Source organism: Oncorhynchus nerka, linkage group LG20 (assembly GCF_034236695.1).
Source record: "Oncorhynchus nerka isolate Pitt River linkage group LG20, Oner_Uvic_2.0, whole genome shotgun sequence".
Lineage (NCBI taxonomy): Eukaryota > Metazoa > Chordata > Actinopteri > Salmoniformes > Salmonidae > Oncorhynchus > Oncorhynchus nerka.
In genome coordinates, this window is record NC_088415.1 from 26,760,394 (window position 1) to 26,782,012 (window position 21,619).

Consider the following 21,619-nt stretch of genomic DNA (forward strand, 5'->3'; position numbering starts at 1 on the left):
TTCTGAATGTAATGTGTGTGTGATTATGAATGTATTGTGTGTGTGATTATGAATGTAATGTGTGTGATTCTGAATGTAATGTGTGTGATTCTGAATGTAATGTGTGTGTGATTATGAATGTATTGTGTTTGTGATTCTGAATGTGATGTGTGTGATTATGAATGTATTGTGTGTGTGATTCTGAATGTAATGTGTGTGATTATGAATGTGATTGTGTGTGATTATGAATGTGATGTGTGTGATTATGAATGTGATGTGTGTGATTATGAATGTGATGTGTGTGATTATGAATGTGATGTGTGTGATTATGAATGTATTGTGTGTGTGATTATGAATGTGATTGTGTGTGATTATGAATGTGATGTGTGTGATTATGAATGTGATGTGTGTGATTATGAATGTATTGTGTGTGATTATGAATGTGATGTGTGTGTGATTATGAATGTGATGTGTGTGATTATGAATGTATTGTGTGTGTGATTATGAATGTATTGTGTGTGTGATTATGAATGTGATGTGTGTGATTATGAATGTGATGTGTGTGATTATGAATGTAATGTGTGTGTGATTATGAATGTATTGTGTGTGTGATTATGAATGTATTGTGTGTGTGATTATGAATGTATTGTGTGTGATTATGAATGTATTGTGTGTGTGATTATGAATGTATTGATGTGTGTGATTATGAATGTGATGTGTGTGATTATGAATGTATTGTGTGTGATTATGAATGTGATGTGTGTGATTATGAATGTGATGTGTGTGATTATGAATGTGATGTGTGTGATTATGAATGTGATGTGTGTGATTATGAATGTAATGTGTGTGTGATTATGAATGTATTGTGTGTGTGATTATGAATGTGATGTGTGTGATTATGAATGTGATGTGTGTGATTATGAATGTGATGTGTGTGATTATGAATGTGATGTGTGTGATTATGAATGTAATGTGTGTGTGATTATGAATGTATTGTGTGTGTGATTATGAATGTGATGTGTGTGATTATGAATGTAATGTGTGTGTGATTCTGAATGTAATGTGTGTGATTCTGAATGTATTGTGTGTGATTATGAATGTAATGTGTGTGATTATGAATGTAATGTGTGTGATTATGAATGTATTGTGTGTGTGATTATGAATGTAATGTGTGTGATTCTGAATGTATTGTGTGTGATTATGAATGTAATGTGTGTGATTATGAATGTAGTGTGTGTGTGTGATTATGAATGTAGTGTGTGTGTGATTATGAATGTAATGTGTGTGATTATGAATGTGATGTGTGTGATTATGAATGTGATGTGTGTGATTATGAATGTGATGTGTGTGATTATGAATGTATTGTGTGTGTGATTATGAATGTGATGTGTGTGATTATGAATGTAATGTGTGTGATTCTGAATGTAATGTGTGTGATTATGAATGTATTGTGTGTGATTATGAATGTATTGTGTGTGATTATGAATGTATTGTGTGTGATTATGAATGTGTGATTGTGTGTGATTATGAATGTGTGTGTGATTATGTGTGTGATTATGAATGTATTGTGTGTGATTATGAATGTGATGTGTGTGATTATGAATGTGATGTGTGTGATTATGAATGTATGTGTGTGATTATGAATGTGATGTGTGTGATTATGAATGTATTGTGTGTGTGATTATGAATGTATGTGTGTGTGATTATGAATGTAATGTGTGTGATTATGAATGTATTGTGTGTGATTATGAATGTGATGTGTGTGATTATGAATGTGATGTGTGTGATTATGAATGTGATGTGTGTGATTATGAATGTAGTGTGTGTGATTATGAATGTATTGTGTGTGATTATGAATGTGTGTGTGTGATTATGAATGTAATGTGTGTGATTCTGAATGTATTGTGTGTGATTATGAATGTAATGTGTGTGATTATGAATGTGTGTGTGATTATGAATGTGTGTGATTATGAATGTGATGTGTGTGATTATGAATGTAATGTGTGTGATTATGAATGTGATGTGTGTGATTATGAATGTGATGTGTGTGATTATGAATGTATTGTGTGTGTGATTATGAATGTGATGTGTGTGATTATGAATGTAATGTGTTATGAATGTATTGTGATTATGAATGTATTGTGTGTGATTATGAATGTGATGTGTGTGATTATGAATGTGATGTGTGTGTGATTATGAATGTGATGTGTGTGATTATGAATGTATTGCGTGTGTGATTATGAATTATGTGTGATTATGAATGTATTGTGTGTGATTATGAATGTAATGTGTGATTATGAATGTGATTATGAATGTGATGTGTGTGTGATTATGAATGTTGTGTGTGTGATTATGAATGTGATGTGTGTGATTATGAATGTGATGTGTGTGATTATGAATGTATTGTGTGTGATTATGAATGTGATGTGTGTGATTATGAATGTGATGTGTGTGATTATGAATGTATTGTTGATGTGATTATGAATGTGATGTGTGTGATTATGAATGTGATGTGTGATTATGAATGTGATGTGTGTGATTATGAATGTGATGTGTGTGATTATGAATGTGATGATTATGAATGTATTGTGTGTGTGATTATGAATGTGATGTGTGATTATGAATGTGTGTGATTATGAATGTGTGTGTGATTATGAATGTGATGTGTGTGATTATGAATGTGATGTGTGTGATTATGAATGTATTGTTTGTGTGATTATGAATGTGATGTGTGTGATTATGAATGTATTGTGTGTGATTATGAATGTAATGTGTGTGATTATGAATGTATTGTTTGTGTGATTATGAATGTGATTGTGTGATTATGAATGTGATGTGTGTGATTATGAATGTATTGTGTGTGTGATTATGAATGTGATTGTGTGTGTGATTATGAATGTGATGTGTGTGATTATGAATGTGATGTGTGTGATTATGAATGTATTGTGTGTGTGATTATGAATGTGATGATGTGAATGTGATTATGAATGTGATGTGTGTGATTATGAATGTATGTGTGTGATTATGAATGTGATGTGTGTGTGATTCTGAATGTATTGTGTGTGTGATTATGAATGTATTATGAATGTATGTGTGTGATTCTGAATGTATTGTGTGTGATTATGAATGTATTGTGTGTGTGATTATGAATGTATTGTTATGAATGTGATGTGTGATTATGAATGTGATGTGTGTGTGATTATGAATGTGATGTGTGTGATTATGAATGTGATGTGTGTGATTATGAATGTGTGTGATTATGAATGTATTGTGTGTGTGATTATGAATGTGATGTGTGTGATTATGAATGTATGTGTGTGATTATGAATGTGATGTGTGTGATTATGAATGTATGTGTGTGATTATGAATGTGATGTGTGTGATTATGAATGTGATTGTGTGTGTGATTATGAATGTGATGTGTGTGATTATGAATGTGATGTGTGTGATTATGAATGTATTGTGTGTGTGATTATGAATGTGATTGTGTGTGTGATTCTGAATGTGATTATGTGTGTGATTATGAATGTGTGATGTGTGTGATTATGAATGTATTGTGTGTGTGATTATGAATGTATTGTGTGTGATTATGAATGTGATGTGTGATGATTATGAATGTATTGTTTGTGTGATTATGAATGTGATGTGTGTGATTATGAATGTGATGTGTGTGATTCTGATTATGATTATGAATGTGTGTGATTATGAATGTGATGTGTGTGATTATGAATGTGATGTGTGTGTGATTATGAATGTATGTGTGTGATTATGAATGTAATGTGTGTGATTATGAATGTATTGTGTGTGATTATGAATGTATTGTGTGTGTGATTATGAATGTGATGTGTGTGATTATGAATGTATTGTGTGTGATTATGAATGTAATGTGTGTGATTATGAATGTATTGTGTGTGTGATTATGAATGTGATGTGTGTGATTATGAATGTATTGTGTGTGTGATTATGAATGTGATGTGTGTGATTATGAATGTAATGTGTGTGATTATGAATGTATTGTGTGTGATTATGAATGTAATGTGTGTGATTATGAATGTATTGTGTGTGTGATTCTGAATGTGATGTGTGTGTGATTATGAATGTATTGTGTGTGTGATTCTGAATGTAATGTGTGTGATTATGAATGTATTGTGTGTGTGATTCTGAATGTAATGTGTGTGATTATGAATGTATTGTGTGTGATTATGAATGTAATGTGTGTGATTATGAATGTAATGTGTGTGTGATTATGAATGTATTGTGTGTTATGATTATTATGAATGTAATGTGTGTGATTCTGAATGTAATGTGTGTGATTATGAATGTATTGTGTTATGAATGTGATTATGAATGTATTGTGTGTGATTATGATTCTGAATGTGATGTGTGTGATTATGAATGTATTGTGTGTGTGATTATGAATGTGATGTGTGTGATTATGAATGTGATTATGAATGTGTGTGTGATTATGAATGTGATGTGTGTGATTATGAATGTGATGTGTGTGATTATGAATGTGATGTGTGTGATTATGAATGTGATGTGTGTGATTATGAATGTATTGTGTGTGATTATGAATGATTATGAATGTAATGTGTGTGTGATTATGAATGTGATGTGTGTGATTATGAATGTGATGTGTGTGATTATGAATGTGATGTGTGTGATTATGTGATTATGAATGTGATGTGTGTGATTATGAATGTGTGTGTGATTATGTGTGTGTGATTATGAATGTATTGTGTGTGTGATTATGAATGTATTGTGTGTGTGATTATGAATGTGATGTGTGATTATGAATGTGATGTGTGTGATTATGAATGTGATGTGTGTGATTATGAATGTATTGTGTGTGTGATTATGAATGTGATGTGTGTGATTATGAATGTATTGTGTGTGTGATTATGAATGTATTGTGTGTGTGATTATGAATGTATTGTGTGTGTGATTATGAATGTGATGTGTGTGTGATTATGAATGTGATGTGTGTGATTATGAATGTGATGTGTGATGATTATGAATGTGATGTGTGTGATTATGAATGTATGTGTGATTATGATGTATGAATGTGTGTGTGATTATGAATGTAATGTGTGTGTGATTATGAATGTGATGTGTGTGATTATGAATGTGATGTGTGTGATTATGAATGTGATGTGTGTGATTATGAATGTATTATGTGTGTGATTATGAATGTGTGTGTGTGTGATTATGAATGTGTGTGTGATGTGTGTGATTATGAATGTATTGTGTGTGATTATGAATGTATGTGTGTGATTATGAATGTATGTGTGTGATTATGAATGTAATGTGTGTGATTATGAATGTGATGTGTGTGATTATGAATGTAATGTGTGTGTGATTATGAATGTAATGTGTGTGATTATGAATGTATTGTGTGTGTGATTATGAATGTAATGTGTGTGATTCTGAATGTATTGTGTGTGATTATGAATGTAATGTGTGTGATTATGAATGTAGTGTGTGTGTGTGATTATGAATGTGATGTGTGTGATTATGAATGTGATGTGTGTGATTATGAATGTAATGTGTGTGTGATTATGAATGTGATGTGTGTGATTATGAATGTGATGTGTGTGATTATGAATGTGATGTGTGTGATTATGAATGTGATTGTGTGTGATTATGAATGTAATGTGTGTGTGATTATGAATGTAATGTGTGTGTGATTATGAATGTATGTGTGTGTGATTATGAATGTATTGTGTGTGATTATGAATGTATTGTGTGTGATTATGAATGTATGTGTGTGATTATGAATGTATTGTGTGTGATTATGAATGTATGTGTGTGATTATGAATGTATTGTGTGTGTGATTATGAATGTGATGTGTGTGATTATGAATGTATTGTGATTATGAATGTATTGTGTGTGATTATGAATGTATTGTGTGTGATTATGAATGTATTGTGTGTGATTATGAATGTGATGTGTGTGATTATGAATGTAATGTGTGTGATTATGAATGTATTGTGTGTGATTATGAATGTGATGTGTGTGATTATGAATGTGATGTGTGTGATTATGAATGTGATGTGTGTGATTATGAATGTGATGTGTGTGATTATGAATGTATTGTGTGTGATTATGATTATGAATTATGAATGTGATGTGTGTGATTATGAATGTAATGTGTGTGATTATGAATGTGATGTGTGTGATTATGAATGTGATGTGTGTGATTATGAATGTGATGTGTGTGATTATGAATGTGATGTGTGTGATTATGAATGTGATGTGTGTGATTATGAACATTTACATTACATTACATTTAAGTCATTTAGCAGACGCTCTTATCCAGAGCGACTTACAAATTGGTGCGTTCACCTTAAGACATCCAGTGGAACAGCCACTTTACAATAGTGCATCTAAATCTTTAAGGGGGGTGAGAAGGATTACTTTATCCTATCCTAGGTATTCCTGAAAGAGGTGGGGTTTCAGGTGTCTCCGGAAGGTGGTGATTGACTCCGCTGTCCTGGCGTCGTGAGGGAGTTTGTTCCACCATTGGGGGGCCAGAGCAGCGAACAGTTTTGACTGGGCTGCGCGGGAACTGTACTTCCTCAGTGGTAGGGAGGCGAGCAGGCCAGAGGTGGATGAACGCAGTGCCCTTGTTTGGGTGTAGGGCCTGATCAGAGACTGGAGGTACTGAGGTGCCGTTCCCCTCACAGCTCCGTAGGCAAGCACCATGGTCTTGTAGCGGATGCGAGCTTCAACTGGAAGCCAGTGGAGAGAGCGGAGGAGCGGGGTGACGTGAGAGAACTTGGGAAGGTTGAACACCAGACGGGCTGCGGCGTTCTGGATGAGTTGTAGGGGTTTAATGGCACAGGCAGGGAGCCCAGCCAACAGCGAGTTGCAGTAATCCAGACGGGAGATGACAAGTGCCTGGATTAGGACCTGCGCTGCTTCCTGTGTGAGGCAGGGTCGTACTCTGCGGATGTTGTAGAGCATGAACCTACAAGAACGGGCCACCGCCTTGATGTTAGTTGAGAACGACAGGGTGTTGTCCAGGATCACGCCAGGGTTCTTAGCGCTCTGGGAGGAGGACACAATGGAGTTGTCAACCGTGATGGCGAGATCATGGAATGGGCAGTCCTTCCCCGGGAGGAAGAGCAGCTCCGTCTTGCCGAGGTTCAGCTTGAGGTGGTGATCCGTCATCCATACTGATATGTCTGCCAGACATGCAGAGATGCGATTCGCCACCTGGTCATCAGAAGGGGGAAAGGAGAAGATTAATTGTGTGTCGTCTGCATAGCAATGATAGGAGAGACCATGTGAGGTTATGACAGAGCCAAGTGACTTGGTGTATAGCGAGAATAGGAGAGGGCCTAGAACAGAGCCCTGGGGGACGCCAGTGGTGAGCGCGTGGTGAGGGAGACAGATTCTCGCCACGCCACCTGGTAGGAGCGACCTGTCAGGTAGGACGCAATCCAGCGTGGGCCGCGCCGGAGATGCCCAACTCGGAGAGGGTGGAGAGGAGGATCTGATGGTTCACAGTATCGAAGGCAGCCGATAGGTCTAGAAGGATGAGAGCAGAGGAGAGAGAGTTAGCTTTAGCAGTGCGGAGGGCCTCCGTGATACAGAGAAGAGCAGTCTCAGTTGAATGACTAGTCTTGAAACCTGACTGATTTGGATCAAGAAGGTCATTCTGAGAGAGATAGCGGGAGAGCTGGCCAAGGACGGCACGTTCGAGAGTTTTGGAGAGAAAAGAAAGAAGGGATACTGGTCTGTAGTTGTTGACATCGGAGGGATCGAGTGTAGGTTTTTTCAGAAGGGTGCAACTCTCGCTCTCTTGAAGACAGAAGGGACGTAGCCAGCGGTCAGGGATGAGTTGATGAGCGAGGTGAGGTAAGGAGAAGGTCTCCGGAAATGGTCTGGAGAAGAGAGGAGGGAATAGGGTCAAGCGGGCAGGTTGTTGGGCGGCCGGCCGTCACAAGACGCGAGATTTCATCTGGAGAGAGAGGGGAGAAAGAGATCAGAGCACAGGGTAGGGCAGTGTGAGCAGAACCAGCGGTGTCGTTTGACTTAGCAAACGAGGATCGGATGTCGTCGACCTTCTTTTCAAAATGGTTGACGAAGTCATCTGCAGAGAGGGAGGAGGAGGGGGAGGATTCAGGAGGGAGGAGAAGGTGGCAAAGAGCTTCCTAGGGTTAGAGGCAGATGCTTGGAATTTAGAGTGGTAGAAAGTGGCTTTAGCAGCAGAGACAGAAGAGGAAAATGTAGAGAGGAGGGAGTGAAAGGATGCCAGGTCCGCAGGGAGGCGAGTTTTCCTCCATTTCCGCTCGGCTGCCCGGAGCCCTGTTCTGTGAGCTCGCAATGAGTCGTCGAGCCACGGAGCAGGAGGGGAGGACCGAGCCGGCCTGGAGGATAGGGGACATAGAGAATCAAGGGATGCAGAAAGGGAGGAGAGGAGGGTTGAGGAGGCAGAATCAGGAGATAGGTTGGAGAAGGTTTGAGCAGAGGGAAGAGATGATAGGATGGAAGAGGAGAGAGTAGCGGGGGAGAGAGAGAGCGAAGATTGGGACGGCGCGATACCATCCGAGTAGGGGCAGTGTGGGAAGTGTTGGATGAGAGCAAGAGGGGAAAAGGATACAAGGTAGTGGTCGGAGACTTGGAGGGAGTTGCAGTGAGGTTAGTGGAAGAACAGCATGTAGTAAAGATGAGGTCGAGCGTATTGCCTGCCTTGTGAGTAGAGGGGAAGGTGAGAGGGTGAGGTCAAAAGAGGAGAGGAGTGGAAAGAAGGAGGCAGAGAGGAATGAGTCAAAGGTAGACGTGGGGAGGTTAAAGTCGCCCAGAACTGTGAGAGGTGAGCCGTCCTCAGGAAAGGAGCTTATCAAGGCATCAAGCTCATTGATGAACTCTCCGAGGAACCTGGAGGGCGATAAATGATAAGGATGTTAAGCTTGAAAGGGCTGGTAACTGTGACAGCATGGAATTCAAAGGAGGCGATAGACAGATGGGTAAGGGGAGAAAGAGAGAATGACCACTTGGGAGAGATGAGGATCCCGGTGCCACCACCCCGCTGACCTGAAGCTCTCGGGGTGTGCGAGAACACGTGGGCGGACGAAGAGAGAGCAGTAGGAGTAGCAGTGTTATCTGTGGTGATCCATGTTTCCGTCAGTGCCAAGAAGTCGAGGGACTGGAGGAGGCATAGGCTGAGATGAACTCTGCCTTGTTGGCCGCAGATCGGCAGTTCCAAAGGCTACCGGAGACCTGGAACTCCACGTGGGTCGTGCGCTGGGACCACCAGATTAGAGTGGCCGCGACCACGCGGTGTGGAGCGTTTGTATGGTCTGTGCAGAGAGGAGAGAACAGGGATAGACAGACACATAGTTGACAGGCTACAGAAGAGGCTACGCTAATGCAAAGGAGATTGGAATGACAAGTGGACTACAATGTTCAGAATGTTCAGGATATGAATGTATATGAATGTTTGTGTGATATGAATATGAATGAATGTATTGTGTGGATTATGAATGTATATTATGAATGTGATGTGTGTGATTATGAATGTGAATGAATGAATGTGATGTGTGTGATTATGAATGTGATTATGAATGTGATGTGTGTGATTATGATGATGTGTGTGTGATGTGTGTGTGTGTGTGATTATGAATGTGATGTGTGTGTGATTATGAATGTGATGTGTGTGTGTGATTATGAATGTGATGTGTGTGTGATTATGAATGTTATGAATGTGATGTGTGTGATTATGAATGTGATGTGTGTGATTATGAATGTGATGTGTGTGATTATGAATGTGATGTGTGTGTGTGATTATGAATGTGATGTGTGTGATTATGAATGTGATGTGTGTGATTATGAATGTGATGTGTGTGATTATGAATGTGATGTGTGTGATTATGAATGTGTGTGATTATGAATGTATTGTGTGTGTGATTCTGAATGTAATGTGTGTGTGTGATTATGAATGTAGTGTGTGTGTGATTATGAATGTGATGTGTGTGTGATTATGAATGTGATGTGTGTGTGATTATGAATGTGATGTGTGTGTGATTATGAATGTGATGTGTGTGTGATTCTGAATGTGATGTGTGTGTGTGTGTGTGTGTGTGTGTGTGTGTGTGTGTGTGTGTGTGTGTGTGTGTGTGTGTGTGTGTGTGTGTGTGTGTGTGTGTGTGTGTGTGTGTGTGTGTGTGTGTGTGAGAGAGAGAGAAAAAATGCCTCTGATGTGCTAGTGTGCCATAAGAATAATGTGTTAAACACTGTGCTGTACACTATACATGTATACATATGAAATGTGTATCTGTAAACAAGAGTATATAAGCTAAACTAGACGAAATGGTTTGCTCTATAAGGGAATAAAAAGCCACACTTCTCTGTGCGTCCAAGTGTTTTTTCACACCTCTGACTGTATTTGATATTGTTGCCCTCTGATGTTTTGAGTCATTGTTTACTAAGCTGGCATTCCATGCGGTTCTAACTATTCTCCTTCCCTCTTTCTCCCATATCTCTCCCTTCCCCTCTCTCTCTCTATATCCCTGTAGGCATTCTGGCAGAGGAGGAGCCTGTTCCGTGTGCAATGTCAGGCCATGGGCGCCAGTGCATGATGAATGGGACTGTGTGTAGAGAGGGATGGCACGGCCCCAACGGTGGCATCACCAACTTTGACAACTTCCTGTTTGCCATGCTTACTGTTTTCCAGTGTATCACCATGGAGGGCTGGACTGATGTTCTCTACTGGGTGAGGCTGCTGCTTCATGAACCACACCCAGCTGGCAACTAGTTAGCCATCTCTACTCACAGTAACACAGAGGTTTCAACAGGGTTAGCTTAGCGTCATCGCTAATTCTGGATGAGCTCCAATCAAATCCAACCTATAGAACCTATAAAATGTCAGACTAGAGGTCTCCAACTTCTTGGACCCGTACCAAGATGAACCTGGGGCTTTCCCATTCGGAGCCGATATGCATGAATACATTTTTAAAATATAGAAACACGTTCCGAACGGACCTAACAACTAGACTTGTATAGACCTAGTCGGATCCAGACCCGGGTCAAATCCGAGTGAGGGAAGCAGCAGAAAAGTGTTTAAACTACTTTATTAACCAGAGTTGATAAAGTGTGAGGTAGAGAGAGGTGACGCTCTAGCAGGGGCTGTGCTGTGTGTAGGCTACTGTGAATGTGAGCGAGTGACACAGGGAGGAGGGAGGGAGAGACGACAGAGCAATCAACCAAACCGGCTTGTGCTATAGTATACTAATAGCTGCCATCTCTAGGTTATTTATCATTCAATATGATTACGTAGTACCTGTCTTGACTGTCTCAAGTTGGGAGAAGCTAGTTACGCTAGCTAGCTAGGTAGCTAGGCTAAATGATGCTGCACTCGTCCTACACACTTAAACAAACATCAGCTCCATTCAGAATATAAAGTAGCAGCCTACCTGTTCTCGGTTGTCGTAGCCTATCCTTTTTTCTCTCACTTTCTTTCTTTCTTTCTTTCTTTCTCTCTCTCTCTCTCTCTCTCTCTCTCTCTCTCTCTCTCTCTCTCTCTCTCTCACATATCTCTCTCTCTCTCTCTCTCTCTCTCTCTCTCTCTCTCTCTCTCACACTCTCTCTCTCTCTCTCTCTCTCTCTCTCTCTCTCTCTCTCTCTCTCTCTCTCTCTCTCTCACACTCTCTCTCTCTCTCTCTCTCTCTCTCTCTCTCTCTCTCTCTCTCTCTCTCTCTCTCTCTCTCTCTCTCTCTCTCTCTCTCTCTCTCTCTCACACTCTCTCTCTCTCTCTCTCTCTCTCTCTCACCTCTCTCTCTCTCTCCACTCTCTCTCTCTCACCCTCTCTCTCTCTCTCTCTCTCTCTCTCTCTGTCCTCTGTCCCTAACCCTGTCCCCTAACCCTACCGCTGTCCCTGAACCCTATCCCTGTCCCTGAACCATACCCCTGTCCCTGAACCCTATCCCCTAACCCTACCACTGTCCCTGAACCCTGAACCCTAGCTGTGTCCCTGAACCCTATTCCTGTCCCTGAACCCTGAACCATACCCCTGTCCCTGAACCCTACCCCTGAACCATACCCGTCTCTGAACCCTATTCCTGTCTCTGAATCCTATTCCTATTCCTGTCCTTGAACCATAACCCTGTCCCTGAACCCTGAACCCTATTCCTGTCCCTGAACCCTACCTCTGTCCCTGAACCCTACCCCTGTCCCTGAACCATACCCCTGAACCCTATTCCTGTCCCTGAACCCTACCCCTGAACCATACCCCTGTCCCTGAACCCTATTCCTGTCCCTGAACCCTACCCCTGAACCCTACCCCTATCCCTGAACCCTATTCCTGAACCATACCCCTGTCCCTGAACCCTACCCCTGAATCCTATTCCTGTCCCTGAACCCTACCCCTGAACCATACCCCTGTCCCTGAACTATACCCCTGAACCCTATTTCTGTCCCTGAACCCTACCCCTGAACCCTACCCCTGTCCCTGAACCCTATTCCTGAACCATACCCCTGTCCCTGAACCCTACCCCTGAACCCTATTCCTGTCCCTGAACCCTACCCCTGAACCATACCCCTGAACCCTATTTCTGTCCCCCTGAACCCTACCTACCCTGAACCATATCCCCCTATCCCTGAACCCTACCCCTGAACCTGTCCCCTGAATTTCTGTCCTGAACCCCCCCTGAACCATACCCCTATCCCTGAACCCTATTCCTGTCCCTGAACCCTACCCCTGAACCATACCCCTGTCCCTGAACCCTATTCCTGCTCCATCTCTTCTTTCCTCTTCCTCTCTTGCTTTCTCTTCTCTTCTGACTGACTCTCCCTCCCGCTCTATCAGTACTGCCCTCTCTTCTTTTCGTTCATGTACCAGTTACCATGGCGATGCGATGCTAATGAAGCCATGGATGGGGTGAAGGTGACAATGCGAGTGGAGGAAAGATGCAGCCACTCAACAGACATGAAAGGGATGGAGTGGGAGCTGAACACAGAGGAGGAATGGAGAGATGATTGGCAGATATTTGACCTCCCCTCCCCTCTATCTATGGTCTGCTCACACATCTATACCCTCCTGTGTGTAGTGTCCTGAGAGACAGATTCTTTATAGCAGTGGTGGGAAATCTTTTCTGCACTGTGGGCGCAGGATTTTGCTCCAGCCAACTGTAACACAACCTGATTCATAGTCTTCATCAACAAATGAGCTGTGTTACTGTTTTGGGTGAGGTAAAAGCCTGCACACACACTTGTCTTAAAGAGAGAGTCACTGAAAAGAGGAAATAACACAACTTACTGTATGTAAACTTCTGACCCACTGGAATTGTGATACAGTGAATTATAAGTGAAATAATCTGTCTGTAAACAATTGTTGGAAAAATTACTTGCACAAAATAGATGTCCTAACCGACTTGCCAAAACTATAGTTTGTTAACAAGACATTTGTGGAGTGGTTGAAATTTAATGACTCCAACCTAAGTGTATGTAAACTTCCCACTTCAACTGTAGGTGGTTGATCTAGTTTTCCCAGGAACTTCTCGATTGTCTTCTAAAGCTAACTGTGACTGTTTTGGTTGTTTCAGATGAATGATGCCATGGGCTTTGAGCTGCCCTGGGTTTACTTCGTCAGTCTAGTCATCTTCGGCTCCTTCTTCGTTCTCAACCTGGTTCTGGGAGTTTTAAGCGGGTAAGACATTAGAATCATCATTGTCCTATATACTGAACATATGCACATACACACGCACGAGGGTGCACACACAGAAATACACACATAGAGGGAACAGGTTTCTGAGCTTTTTTCTTTGTGTGTGTGTGTGTGTCCGTCCACAGAGAGTTTTCCAAGGAGAGAGAGAAGGCCAAGGCTCGTGGAGACTTCCAGAAGCTGAGAGAGAAGCAGCAGCTGGAGGAGGATCTGAAGGGCTACCTGGACTGGATCACTCAGGCCGAGGACATCGACCCTGAGAATGACGAGGAGGGGGACGAGGAGGGGGGAAAACGCATCCGTGAGTCCTCCTACCTCACCACCCCCTTCACATCTCATTCCCCTCTGTTCTCCTACCTCACCACCCCCTTCACATCTCATTCCCCTCTGTTCTCCTACCTCACCACCCCTTCACATCTCATTCCCCTCTGTTCTCCTACCTCACCACCCCTTCACATCTCATTCCCCTCTGTTCTCCTACCTCACCACCCCCTTCACATCTCATTCCCCTCTGTTCTCCTACCTCACCACCCCCTTCACATCTCATTCCCCTCTGTTCTCCTACCTCACCACCCCCTTCACATCTCATTCCCCTCTGTTCTCCTACCTCACCACCCCCTTCACATCTCATGCCCCTCTGTTCTCCTACCTCACCACCCCTTCACATCTCATTCCCTCTGTTCTCCTACCTCACCACCCCTTCACATCTCATTCCCCTCTGTTCTTCCTACCTCACCACCTCCTCATCTCATTCCCCTCTGTTCTCCTACCTCACCACCCCTTCACATCTCATTCCCCTCTGTTCTCCTACCTCACCACCTCCTTCACATCTCATTCCCTCTGTTCTCCTACCTCACCACCCCTTCACATCTCATTCCCCTCTGTTCTCCTACCTCACCACCTCCTTCACATCTCATTCCCCTCTGTTCTCCTACCTCACCACCCCTTCACATCTCATTCCCCTCTGTTCTCCTACCTCACCACCCCTTCAAATCTCATTCCCCTCTGTTCTCCTACCTCACCACCCCCTTCACATCTCATTCCCCTCTGTTCTCCTACCTCACCACCTCCTTCACATCTCATTCCCCTCTGTTCTCCCTCACCACCTCCTTCACATCTCATTCCCCTGTTCTCCTACCTCACCACCTCCTTCACATCTCATTCCCCTCTGTTCCTCATCACCACCTCCTTCACATCTCATTCCCCTCCTTTCTCATTCCCCTACTGTTCTCCTACCTCACCCCCCTTCACATCTCATTCCCCTCTGTTCTCCTACCTCACCACCCCTTCACATCTCATTCCCTCTGTTCTCCTACCTCCTACCACCCCCCCTTCACATCTCATTCCCCTCTGTTCTCCTACCTCACCACCTCCTTCACATCTCATTCCCTCTGTTCTCCTACCTCACCACCCCCTTCACATCTCATTCCCCTCTGTTCTACCTCACCACCCCCTTCACATCTCATTCCCCTCTGTTCTCCTACCTCACCACCCCTTCACATCTCATTCCCCTCTGTTCTCCTACCTCACCACCTCCTTCACATCTCATTCCCCTCTGTTCTCCTACCTCACCACCCCTTCACATCTCATTCCCCTCTGTTCTCCTACCTCACCACCCCCTCTGTTCTCCTACCTCACCACCCCTTCATCTCATTCCCCTCTGTTCTCCTACCTCACCACCCCCTTCACATCTCATTCCCCTCTGTTCTCCTACCTCACCACCTCCTTCACATCTCATTCCCCTCTGTTCTCCTACCTCACCACCCCTTCACATCTCATTCCCCTCTGTTCTCCTACCTCACCACCCCCTTCACATCTCATTTCCCCTCTGTTCTCCTACCTCACCACCTCCTTCACATCTCATTCCCTCTGTTCTCCTACCTCACCACCTCCTTCACATCTCATTCCCCTCTGTTCTCCTACCTCACCACCCCTTCACATCTCATTCCCCTCTGTTCTCCTACCTCACCACCCCCTTCACATCTCATTCCCCTCTGTTCTCCTACCTCACCACCCCTTCACATCTCATTCCCCTCTGTTCTCCTACCTCACCACCCCCTTCACATCTCATTCCCCTCTGTTCTCCTACCTCACCACCCCTTCACATCTCATTCCCTCTGTTCTCCTACCTCACCACCCCCTTCACATCTCATTCCCCTCTGTTCTCCTACCTCACCACCTCCTTCACATCTCATTCCCCTCTGTTCTCCTACCTCACCACCTCCTTCACATCTCATTCCCCTCTGTTCTCCTACCTCACCACCCCTTCACATCTCATTCCCCTCTGTTCTCCTACCTCCTTCACATCTAATTCCCCTCCTCCTCCTCACACCTCCTTCTCATTCCCCTCTGTTCTCCTACCTCACCACCTCCTTCACATCTCATTCCCTCTGTTCTCCTACCTCACCACCCCTTCACATCTCATTCCCCTCTGTTCTCCTACCTCACCACCCCTTCACATCTCATTCCCCTCTGTTCTCCTACCTCACCACCCCTTCACATCTCATTCCCCATCTGTTCTCCTACCTCACCACCCCTTCACATCTCATTCCCCTCTGTTCTCCTACCTCACCACCACCTCCTTCACATCTCATTCCCCTCTGTTCTCCTACCTCACCACCTCCTTCACATCTCATTCCCCTCTGTTCTCCTACCTCACCACCTCCTTCACATCTCATTCCCCTCTGTTCTCCTACCTCACCACCCCCTTCACATCTCATTCCCCTCTGTTCTCCTACCTCACCACCTCCTTCACATCTCATTCCCCTCTGTTCTCCTACCTCACCACCTCCTTCACATCTCATTCCCCTCTGTTCTACTACCTCACCACCTCCTTCACATCTCATTCCCCTCTGTTCTCCTACCTCACCACCTCCTTCACATCTCATTCCCCTCTGTTCTCCTACCTCACCACCTCCTTCACATCATCTCATTCCCCTCTGTTCTCCTACCTCACCACCCCTTCACATCTCATTCCCCTCTGTTCTCCTACCTCACCACCCCTTCACATCTCATTCCCCTCTGTTCTCCTACCTCACCACCCCTTCACATCTCATTCCCCTCTGTTCTCCTACCTCACCACCCCCTTCACATCTCATTCCCCTCTGTTCTCCTACCTCACCACCCCCTTCACATCTCATTCCCCTCTGTTCTCCTACCTCACCACCCCCTTCACATCTCATTCCCCTCTGTTCTCCTACCTCACCCCTTCACATCTCATTCCCCTTCACATCTCATTCCCCTCTGTTCTCCTACCTCACCACCCCTTCACATCTCATTCCCCTCTGTTCTCCTACCTCACCACCTCCTTCACATCTCATTCCCCTCTGTTCTCCTACCTCACCACCCCTTCACATCTCATTCCCCTCTGTTCTCCTACCTCACCACCCCCTTCACCACCTCCTTCACATCTCATTCCCCTCTGTTCTCCTCACCTCACCACCCCCTTCACATCTCATTCCCCTCTGTTCTCCTACCTCACCACCCCTTCACATCTCATTTCACATCTCCCCCTCTGTTCTCCTACCTCACCACCCCTTCACATCTCATTCCCCTCTGTTCTCCTACCTCACCACCCCCTTCACATCTCATTCCCCTCTGTTCTCCTACCTCACCACCCCTTCACATCTCATTCCCCTCTGTTCTCCTACCTCACCACCTCCTTCACATCTATTCCCTCTGTTCTCCTACCTCACCACCTCCTTCACATCTCATTCCCCTCTGTTCTCCTACCTCACCACCTCCTTCACATCTCATTCCCTCTGTTCTCCTACCTCACCACCTCCTTCACATCTCATTCCCCTCTGTTCTCCTACCTCACCACCTCCTTCACATCTCATTCCCCTCTGTTCTCCTACCTCACCACCTCCTTCACATCTAATTCCCACCTCTGTTCTCTGTTCTCCTACCTCACCACCTCCTTCACATCTCATTCCCCTCTGTTCTCCTACCTCACCACCTCCTTCACATCTCATTCCCCTACCTCACCACCTCCTTCACATTTAATTCCCCTACCTCACCACCCCCTTCACATCTCATTCCCCTCTGTTCTCCTACCTCACCACCCCCTTCACATCTCATTCCCCTCTGTTCTCCTACCTCACCACCTCCTTCACATCTCATTCCCTCTGTTCCTCACCACCCCCTTCACATCTCATTCCCTCTGTTCTCCTACCTCACCACCTCCTTCACATCTCATTCCCTGTTCTACCTCACCACCCCCTTCACATCTCATTCCCCTCTGTTGTCCTACCTCACCACCTCCTTCACATCTCATTCCCCTCTGTTCTCCTACCTCACCACCCCCTTCACATCTCATTCCCCTCTGTTCTCCTACCTCACCACCCCCCTTCACATCTCATTCCCTCTGTTCTCCTACCTCACCACCCCCTTCACATCTCATTCCCCTCTGTTCTCCTACCTCACCACCTCCTTCACATCTCATTCCCTCTGTTATCCCCTACCTCACCACCCCCTTCACATCTCATTCCCCTCTGTTCTCCTACCTCACCACCTCCTTCACATCTCATTCCCTCTGTTCTCCTACCTCACCACCCCTGTTCTCCTACCTCACATCTCATTCCCCTCTGTTCTCCTACCTCACCACCTCATTCACATCTCATTCCCCTCTGTTCTACTACCTCACCACCTCCTTCACATCTCATTCCCCTCTGTTCTACTACCTCACCACCCCCTTCACATCTCATTCCCCTCTGTTCTCCTACCTTCACATCTCATTCCCCTCTGTTCTCCTACCTCACCACCCCCTTCACATCTCATTCCCCTCTGTTCTCCTACCTCACCACCCCTTCACATCTCATTCCCCTCTGTTCTCCTACCTCACCACCCCTTCACATCTCATTCCCTCTGTTCTCCTACCTCACCACCCCCACATCTCATTCCCCTCTGTTCTCCTACCTCACCACCCCCTTCACATCTCATTCCCCTCTGTTCTCCTACCTCACCACCCCCTTCACATCTCATTCCCTCTGTTCTCTACCTCACCACCTCCTTCACATCTCATTCCCCTCTGTTCTCTACCTCACCACCTCCTTCACATCTCATTCTCTCATTCATCTCCTTCCATCTCTTCCCCTCTGTTCTCCTACCTCACCACCTCCTTCACATCTCATTCCCCTCTGTTCTCCTACCTCACCACCCCTTCACATCTCATTCCCCTCTGTTCTCCTACCTCACCAACCCTTCACATCTCATTCCCCTCTTTTCTCCTACCTCACCACCCCCTTCACATCTCATTCCCCTCTGTTCTCCTACCTCACCACCCCTTCACATCTCATTCCCCTCTGTTCTCTGTTCTCCCCTCTGTTCTCCTACCTCACCCCCCTTCACATCTCATTCCCCTCTGTTCTCCTACCTCACCACCCCTTCACATCTCATTCCCCTCTGTTCTCCTACCTCACCACCCCCTTCACATCTCATTCCCCTCTGTTCTCCTACCTCACCACCTCCTTCACATCTCATTCCCCTCTGTTCTCCTACCTCACCACCTCCTTCACATCTCATTCCCCTCTGTTCTCCTACCTCACCACCTCCTTCACATCTCATTCCCCTACCTCACCACCTCCTTCACATCTCATTCCCCTCCTCCTACCACCCCCCCTTCACATCTCATTCCCCTCTGTTCTCCTACCTCACCACCTCCTTCACATCTCATTCCCCTACCTCACCTCACCTCCTTCACATCTCATTCCCCTCTGTTCTCCTACCTCACCACCTCCTTCACATCTCATTCCCCTCTGTTCTCACCTCACCACCCCTTCACATCTCATTCCCCTCTGTTCTCCTACCTCACCACCTCCTTCACATCTCATTCCCCTCTGTTCTCCTACCTCACCACCCCTTCACATCTCATTCCCCTCTGTTCTCCTACCTCACCACCCCTTCACATCTCATTCCCTCTGTTCTCCTTCACCTCACCACCCCCTTCACATCTCATTCCCCTCTGTACTCCTACCTCACCACCCCCACCTCCTTCACATCTCATTCCCCTCTGTTCTCTACCTCACCACCTCCTTCACATCTCATTCCCCTCTGTTCTCCTACCTCACCACCCCCTTCACATCTCATTCCCCTCTGTTCTCCTACCTCACCACCCCCCTTCACATCTCATTCCCCTCTGTTCTCCTACCTCACCACCCCTTCACATCTCATTCCCTACTCTGTTCTCCTTCCTCACCACCCCTTCACATCTCATTCCCCTCTGTTCTCCTACCTCACCACCCCTTCACATCTCATTCCCCTCTGTTCTCTACCTCACCACCTCCTTCACATCTCATTCCCCTCTGTTCTACTACTACCACCTCACCATTCCCCCCTTCACATCTCATTCCCCCTCTGTTCTCCTACCTCACCACCTCCCTTCACATCTCATTCCCCTCTGTTCTCCTACCTCACCACCCCCTTCACATCTCATTCCCCTCTGTTCTCCTACCTCACCACCCTTCACATCTCATTCCCCTCTGTTCTCCTACCTCACCACCTCCTTCACATCTCATTCCCCTCTGTTCTCCTACCTCACCACCCCCTTCACATCTCATTCCCCTCTGTTCTACTTAGGTTTAGATGTTATTAGGATCCCTATTAGCCGACGCCAATGGCGACAGCTAGTCTTACTGGGGTCCGACACATAAAGGAGAAGACATACCAAATAAAATACATTACAACTGACATACATTTAAAAGATGAACATGTATTGTGTGTGTTCGTCTATCACTTCCACATACTTGTCAGTACATATACACAACAAGTAGGTCACATGGGGGAGAGGCGTTGTGCCGCGAGGTGTTGCTTTCTTTGTTTTTTGAAACCAGGTTTGCTGTTCACTTGCGCTATATAAGATGGAAGGGAGTTCCATTCAAACATGGCTCTGTATAATACTGTATGTTTCCTTGAATTTGTTCTGGACCTGGGGACTGTGAAAAGACCCCTGGTGGCATGTCTGGTAGGATAAGTGTGTGTGTCAGTGCTGTGTGTAAGTTCACTACAACAATTTGTAATTTCCAACACATTCGTGTTTCTTATAAAAACAACAAGTGATGCAGGACTTTCTTTATGGAGTGTGGTGTCAAAAAAGCAGAGCATCTCTTTATCACCGGACAGACCTCTACCCATCTTTACAACCATTGAATCTATATGTTTTGATCCTGACAGTTTACAATCTACGGTCAACCAAGTAATTCAGTCTCTTCAACAGCCACACCATTTATTACCAGATTCAGCTGAGGTCTAGAACTTAGGAAATGATTTGTACCAAATACAATGCTCTTAGTTTTAGTGACGTTCAGGACCAGTTCTTTACTGGCCACTAGGGCTGACACCATTTAGTCGACTGGTCGATTGTTTGGTTGATAGGCTGTTGGTCGACCGACATTTCTTTAGTCGAGCAGTCAAAATGTTCTTATTTTTTCATGGTGCACAAGACACCTGTCTGATTCTCAGTGGTCTAATCCATTGCAGAGGCCACGAGGATGGTACTTCACACTAAGATGTGATACTGAAACTGTATATGACTATATTATGTCAAAATAATGGTGCAAATCTAATATTTTGAATATTATTTTAGAACAAATGCGATTTCTCCTGCGTTGGATACAGTCACTGTCCAGAGTTCTGAAACTTCATGTTCAGTGCGCCGTAGAATTGTCACCTTTCCCTATGCCTTTCCCTATGCATAACAGCAACGTTAAGCAGCATATTGGGATTGGCGAACAATGTGGCAGAGGCAGCAGCAGCAGAGACGAAGAAACAGCCCTGGCCTTAGCCTAGAGGAAACCCCATCTTAATTAGGTCTATAATCAACAGCCTAACTGTTAAATATACGTGGCTTTATAAATCATCCATATCTACAGAAATAACACAGATCCTGCTACTGTTTGAGTGTTTGTTTAATAGCCTACTGATTCTGTGAGCGCCAAGCCTCATGCAACGGAAAAATGTTGGATAAAGCAATTTCA

General features: G+C 44.6%; 1 protein-coding gene across 3 annotated transcripts in view; it reads left to right on the plus strand.

Moving 5' to 3' along the window:
* LOC115124333 (voltage-dependent L-type calcium channel subunit alpha-1D-like) overlaps positions 1–21,619 on the plus strand; it is a 231,158-nt gene that overhangs the window by 148,039 nt on the left and 61,500 nt on the right. For all 3 annotated transcript variants that reach the window (XM_065005347.1, XM_065005346.1, XM_065005348.1), the window contains exons 7-9: positions 10,504–10,700; positions 13,528–13,631; positions 13,775–13,947. In XM_065005347.1, coding sequence (XP_064861419.1) covers positions 10,504–10,700; positions 13,528–13,631; positions 13,775–13,947 — 474 coding nt within the window. The remainder of the gene's footprint in view (positions 1–10,503; positions 10,701–13,527; positions 13,632–13,774; positions 13,948–21,619) is intronic.